At 47.3% G+C, this 7,323-nt stretch overlaps 1 protein-coding gene across 1 annotated transcript in view; it reads right to left on the bottom strand.

Annotated features, from left to right (window-relative positions):
• Window positions 1-637: 637 nt before the first annotated feature.
• B4galt1 (beta-1,4-galactosyltransferase 1) overlaps window positions 638-7,323 on the bottom strand; it is a 47,449-nt gene continuing 40,763 nt past the window's right edge. Inside the window, exons 4-6 of the mRNA XM_050155924.1 lie at window positions 5,760-5,882; window positions 3,687-3,791; window positions 638-3,279 (exon numbers count right to left, since the gene is read on the bottom strand). Of these exons, the coding sequence (XP_050011881.1) occupies window positions 3,147-3,279; window positions 3,687-3,791; window positions 5,760-5,882 (361 nt within the window). The 3' untranslated portion in view covers window positions 638-3,146. The remainder of the gene's footprint in view (window positions 3,280-3,686; window positions 3,792-5,759; window positions 5,883-7,323) is intronic.

The raw sequence follows: 7,323 nt of genomic DNA, 5'->3' as shown, positions 1-7,323 counted from the left end.
CAGAAAGGAAATCTGTCACCTGGAAAGAGATTTCCCACACTGGAGCAATGGTGACAGGCACATATCTCCTGCCCTCTATTCAAACCTAAACCTAGGTTAGGATGCTAAGGACGTGGGGGAGGGGCACAGGAGCACAAGAACCCACAGTGAAGAAATCGCCATTTCCTGCTTTTTACTATGTTTAATTGGCCTATTGAGGACTGGCGGTCCTCATCCTTAGGTCCTAATCCTCCAATTCTTATAACACTAGTTTAGATCCACTGGTAAACTCTCTGGGCTGACAAGAAACCCTCTTTGGGATAACAACATGTGACTTACCTTGCACAAATGACTCTCTGATCCATCCTTAACCATGCTGACATTTGTTGAGACTAGCAGACTGTGGCCAGAGAACTGCTAGGGACAATTTTATTTGAACTGGGAATAGATAGCATGTAGCGAGTACCTGTGAGGTACTGGTCATCGGCTTAAACACAGCTCCTTGAAGACTGAAAAGAGTCTCCGCGAGGTATGGTTCCCACTTTCAGGAAAACAAAGGGTGGACGAGGAAACCTGTGGCTTCTGGGAGGCAGGTGTAGCCTGCTGCTGCCTCCTTCCCCCGCTACCCAAACCCCTTAAATTAGAAGAAAAACCACAGTTACAAAGATAGGGTCATTTATTCATGTTATATTACTGCATTTCAAAGGCAAAAAATACAGTTGTCTGTTCTGAAATCAAAGTCAGAGAGACAGCGCCCCCACCTCCGCCCCAGCCCCAAAGGTAAATACACACACTTGCATACATAGGATATCACAATACATACATGGCATCACAAGTATCTAGAGCGCCCAGTGGTCAGTGCAGACCCTACCAGGCTGAAGACCAGCACGGCATTTCCTGCCTTCCTGTGCCACCGATCTTTCCCAAAGGCTACTTTACACGGGTCACCAGCAAAAATACAGACAGAGAAAGGCACGGTATGTAACACCGGGGTCCAAACTCCCAGGTGAAGGGAACGTTTGCTGACTCCTCAATCCTCCAGTCCCCAGTGAGGACGCAGACAACGGCCTCTCCTGGGCCAGGCGACAGTATCTTCACTGTGCCCTGGGCCTGAGGTACCCCAGAAAGCTGGAAGGCGGAGGAGCAGGCGGAAGGATTTCCCTCGGCTCTGAGGACCACATGAACAAAACAGAGTAAAGGCAGTTCTGCTTTAGGAATAAAGGCGGTGACACAGACGGCACCACTCAGCATCTGTCTCCCTTCTAAGGCACTTTGGAAAAGTCAGGATCTGGGGACAGAAAAACAAAACTCTCGGTGCAGGCAGTCTCGGTTTTAATGGCCGTCTAGGGGCACATGGAATCGAGAGAGCACGAACCTTGCACAGCCTGCCTGCTTTGGTTGGGAAATAATCGTTTCTAGCCCACACACTAGAAATAAAGTGTCTGGAAAAAGCAGCAAGTTAGACACTGTGACGTTCAAAGCCATAAAGGCACAGGTAGGACCAGGACCGTCCCTCCGGCCATCATCCACACTTGCCGGCGTCCAGGCTGCTACCATGAAAAGGCTGAGCTCTGGGATTAGACTGCTAATCTTGGGCTCTCAACCCAGGCTGTATTTTACAAACCCTCTCATCCTGGTGGTCTGAGTGCCTCCAGTGATCTCAGTGACCCCAGGCACTGCACCCCAGCACGGGCGAGTTTGTGAGGGACCCCTGTGGGTTAGACTGAGCAGTGGGGGAAGCACCTGCGAAAACCCTGAGTGGTCATGAGGGGCTCTATAGGCACCAGGATTCTCAAGGAAGAACGGGGTGTGGGTTCTGGTGAACTTTCTAGACCTCTAATTAAAAGGCACAATTGTGCTGGAGAATCAAGTTTGACCCTGAGCGCCACAGGAAATTTCAGGAAAGGAAGCAAAGAGTGAAAGGGAGAAGGAAGAAGAGCAAAGTAAGAGTTGGTCACTTTGGGTGGGGCGGGGAGTGTGGCATGAAGCTCTGAGGGATGGTATGGATGGGAACCGCCCTGATTGCTGAGATCTTCAAGCCAGCAGCCTATGGCCCTGAGGGGGTCTAGGAAACTGAGCCCCCCTCCCCAGAGGTGGAGAGAGAGTTCTGCCAAGTCTCCTAAATTCCTTACCCAGAGGTCTGGCAGGATAACGCTGACCTGTAGGCTTTGCCCTCATCAGGGGACCTGAGGGCTCTTCACAAAACCTGGCCTGCCAGCCTAATCAGAGGCTTATTTGTGACCACTACAGCATACATTATTTTTCTCCCTAAAAAATACTCAATCCCTTTCCCACATTTAACATACCACAATAAAAATATATAGGAAATTCAAGTTTACATAGCATGCCTAGAAAAATAAAGTGTCATGACTTAACACTCAATAGCTATTTCAATTTGATCAACATAAAAACAAGCTATAGCATAATCAGAACTCGATTTATTCTTTAAAACACTGCAAACTGCTTCTTAAAAAACAAATAAACAAACAAACAAGCCCCCCAAAACTTTACATTCAGAAATCAGACAGGGATTTGAAGACAGGCCATGTGAGTTGAGAGTACCCAAGGCCCCTGCTCTGAGTGCAAGGCCTCGGAATCCACACCCTAACAGGGCACCAAGCTCCAGGCTCAAGTTTTAAACTTCTTTTGCTAAGAAAGCACACACATTGGTGTGCATCAAGCTGCACACCAATGAGAGAACGTAGAACAGGCACAGGACATGAGACTGATTGAAATTTGATTTTTGTATAAAAAAAAAATCCAAGAATATCACATCAATCTGAATCCAGCAGCAGCCTCCAATCTGTCATAGAGTATAAACGTCACTGATTAAAGCCAAGTCTTACCCATGTTTCAGCAGTGGGAATGGGAGCCACAGTCACTCAGTTATGTTCTGTGTACAGCTCTGCCTCTTTGGAGAGACCAAGAAGCCTCCGAAGGCTGACCTTTTTCCCACTGACCAACACCTGGTAGAATTTCATCCAATGCCCAGCCAGGTTCAAGGCAAACATTACATTCACCCTGGGCATCTGGAAACACGTCTGGATGATAGCAAGGACAACTATCATTCGGATTATACAAATGCGAGGGACCAGCCCAGTCGACTGGCAGAGACACATGTCTGAGGTCCCTGGCCATTTTCAGGTCTCTTATTTTGTTCCAAAATGCTATCTCGGTGTCCCGATGTCCACTGTGATTTTGGTATATAATGGGTATCTTTGTATTTCCAACACCTGGTACGTAAGTGAGTTCAAACCATCAAAACGCATAGTTTCCTTTGTGTGCGCAATCCGGTCAAACCTACCAGGAGAAAAGGAGCAAAGGAAATGGGTTAAAACATAAATCTTGAGAAACTGGTCAACATCTGGACATCCTCCCCAACAGCCCTTGGCCGAGGATGGTTACCACAGATGGAATACCTCTACCTCAGTGGAGGGCCAGGCTCTGTGCAAAGCCTCTGATTTACAGGCCTGCCCAACTTTAAAGAAACAAGAATGACCAAGAACAAACAGGGAGCTAGAAAGATGGCGCTGGCTACTCTTGCAGAGGAAACCTATACAATGGTTCCAGAGGACCAGATGACCTCTTCTGACCTCCAAGGGCAGCCAGCACACATGTAGTGCACATACTTACGTGCAAGTAAAACTCATATACACACTATCAAATAAATGTAACATTAACCAAAAGAGGACACACACAGGACATACCTCTGAGGATTGGGCTCATTTTTCTTGTCTCTTGAGTGTCGTATCATGCGACACTTTCCAACCACAGCATTCGGGCGCGATATAGACATGCCTCTATGAACTATTCTGCAGAGTGAAGGGACAATCGTCACCAAAGCATCACAAGGCGTGGCTCTAGCAGCCCAGCTGGGAGACTGTGCACTCATCCATGGACCTAAAAGCTGTTCACTAAGCTCAGCCCCTCAGCATCATGCGGGGACATGGCCCAGAAAGGCTTTAGTTAAAATTTAGACTCCTTCCCAATATCCTGAAATGACTGATTCTGCAATTTGTAGTGTCTGCCCATTAAGACCTCAAATCAAAGCATCAAATATCCAAGACAGAGGCAGACTGGCCAAGATGGATGAGTTGCATGTTTCTGGCAATGTTTTCCCTGTGGGTTCATCTTCATGTTTGGAATATAGTAAGCAGGTACATAAAGCCTTTATCTCTTGGAGAGCTACGTACTGCTCTATCTTTCTAGTCCTGCCCTCAATGTCTCTTCCCTCCCCAGCCCTTTGGTACGCCATCAGCTCTGTGCACTGCCACAGCACTCCAGAGGGCTTGCCCAGGGAAGGTGCTGAGGAAGTAGGTGCGTCTGAACCCTGTGTCAAGTTGCTTAGCATCTTCCCTGCTGGATGGGCCTTTCCATGCTCTGGATGCAACAGACACTCAGGTGTGCACGCTTGATCATCAGTTTGCACACTCCGATGCTCAAGTGTTTTCTCAAGGTCCTTATTAAGGACTTGGAGCTTTGGCAGTTCTAACCCAGGGGTAACCTTGAATGGCATGGATGTTCTTCTGACAGATACCTCTGCTAACTCATCAAATGTATCTCAATTCGGGTAATGGGTTCAGGTTGGCTCCCAGTCGGATTTTACCACCTGCTTATTTTATTTATTTATTTATTTATTTAGGTTTTTCAAGACAGGGTTTCTCTGTATAACAGTCCTGGCTGTCTTGGAACTTGCTTTGTAGACCAGGCTGGCCTCGAGATCCACCTGCCTCTGCCTCCCAAGTACTGGGATTAAAGGCGTGCGCCACCACCACCTGGCTGGGTTTGCACATTTTAAAAGTAACTGGGGCTGTGGATGCGGTAAGACTGGTCACGGCATAATGAGCATGGACCAGGCTCACTAAACTATTGTCTTTTTTTTTTTTTTTTTTTTGAGAAGGGTATCACTATGTAACTGTGGCTGCCATGGAACTCACTCTGTAGACCAGACTAGCCTTGAATTCAGAGAGATCTGCCTGCCTCTGCCTCCCAAGTGCTCTACTGTTGCCTGCCTGATGTCTTTTATTTTTAATTAGTGTGTGTGTGACTGCAGATGCCTTCAGACTCCAGAAAAAAGCCCTGGATCCTCTGGAGCTGGAGTCACAGGCAGCTGTGAAACACCTAAACCTCAGAAGGGTGCTGGGAACAAAATCTGGGTTCTCTGCAGAAGTGTTATGTGCTTTTAACTGCTGAGCTATCGCTCTGGCCCCCTACTCTGTCTTTTCTTATTTGTGGTTAAAATTTCCAAAATAACAATACGGCACAAAGATTCTGTGGGAGGAAACTTGTGCTCTACCAAAAAGGGACTGGAGTGAGATGCAAAGTCTTTAAAAGAAGAGCCTCCGATCTGGGGGCCCCTGTCCCCATGTCCCAGTCGCACTGATGCACATCTGCCTCCGCACGGCTGCTGAGGCTGCAGCTCTCATGCTCGCAAAGGGAAGTGGTTTCCCCTCTGAGTCATCTCCCCGGCCCTTTACATAGGACACAGGTCTGCTTCTTTGGTAGAGAAAACAAAGCCCATGTAGGAAGTCAAAGTAAACCTGCCCCTCTATCCACTGCCAGCTTACATTTCCCAAAGCTGTTGTAAAAACCCCAGAAGCCCATTTCTCTAAGGGCTCTGCGATACACTTGGAGGACCTATAAGAGCATGGACCTATGCGCAGGGGCGGAGTGGGGGCTGCTCCCTCCCCGGGTGCTAATCCTCCCAGAATAACTGAGCACTGACTCAAAACTGGAAGTGAAGCCTGAGAGACCAGAGAGATAGGAACTGTGAGCATTACCTGTTAAAAATGTCATCATCTTCTCCTCCCCAGCCCCAGTAATTATTAGGAAATCCATTGATGGCAAGAAACTGCTGTTTACTGAGAGCAGAGACACCTCCAAAGTACTGAACGTAGGGCAGGCTGGGGAGGAAGCACACACACAGGCTGGGTTAGTATGCTCTGACTCAAGCGAGGACTGGAATACACCAACTTTTATCTCTCCCTTTGAGACAAGGTCTCTGTATCCCTGGAGGCCTACAACTCACTGTGTAGACCAGACTGACCTTGAACTCAAAGATCTGCTTACCTATCTCCCAAGTGCTGGGATTAAAGGCACCTGGCCACAGTGAATATTTTTGAAGCTTTTTTTCTTAGTTACTAAGAGGAAATCTTTATTTAATTTGCTTTTCCCCCCTCCCCTTTAGAAAGCTAGTTTATTTGCTGACTATCTTTCCAGCTCTGAACCAAATGGTACCTTTTGCTGTTTAATTTGCTTTTGTATCCGTGTTCAGATTCTCTTAGAGACACACATCTGTAGAAGTTTCCCCCTAAGAGTACAGTACTGTACCTACGCTTATATAGAAAACCAGTCAGTTCCAGAAAGGCTAAGCAGTTCTGCTACTGTGGCTCTGGAATCTGCTTTCTGTTACCTTGTTCCTGCAAAGATGTGCTCACTCAGGCCGCTCTGCCCATGGCCACACACCATGCTTCTTTGTTCTTCATGTCTACCAATCTCTCTCTCTTCCAAAGACCCTAACCATGGCAGCTACATCTCTGGAAACTGCCTCAAATTTTATCCTGACTTAGCAAGATGACTAGCCTACTTTTCCAAGTACTGAGTCATGGTACCTTTTGTCCTTCTATGCACTTTTATCTATCTTTTACAGATAGATATAAATATAGATATAAATGTATTTACCCTTATATATGTGTGTGTGTTTTATAACACCGTCATGGTTAGGAAAGTTAGCCTCTGCCCCAAAGGCAAAGGTCTGCCCAAGGGCCCTCAAAGTCTTCAGTTTCCTGTTACCCTAAGCACAGCTCCAAATGACATTTAGGTTTCTGCTGGACTCCAGAGAGACTGAGAACCATCCTGTCAACTAAGGAAAACGCCAGGCAAACCACCAGAAGACACATCTGAAGATGGTAGTGGTTCCTTTTCTTTCTGGGGAGTAAGTTGTGTGTGGACAAGGGTCTCACTTTGTATCCCAGACCAGCTTGAACTCACAATTTTCCTGCCTTTCTTGGCCTCCCAAGTGCTAAGACTACAGTTACCTGCTACAGTGTTTGGAACTCGGACCCTACTCCCCATTATACACACCCCATCCATTATACACACACCACACACACACACCTCACCATACACACACCACATGCACACCCCACTATACATGCACAACACGCACACCCCATCCATTATACACACACCACACACATACCACATCCATTATACACACACCACACGCACACCTCACTATACACACACCACACGCACACCCCATTATACACGCACCACACGCACACCTCACTATACACACACCACACGCACACCTCACTATACACACACCACACGCACACCCCA

Source organism: Alexandromys fortis, unplaced genomic scaffold (genome assembly GCF_014885135.2).
Source record: "Alexandromys fortis isolate MF-2015 unplaced genomic scaffold, M_Fortis_MF-2015_v1.1 scaffold_92, whole genome shotgun sequence".
NCBI lineage: Eukaryota > Metazoa > Chordata > Mammalia > Rodentia > Cricetidae > Alexandromys > Alexandromys fortis.
The sequence above is the reverse complement of the archived record's forward strand: the minus strand, read 5'-3'. Positions and strand labels throughout refer to the sequence as shown.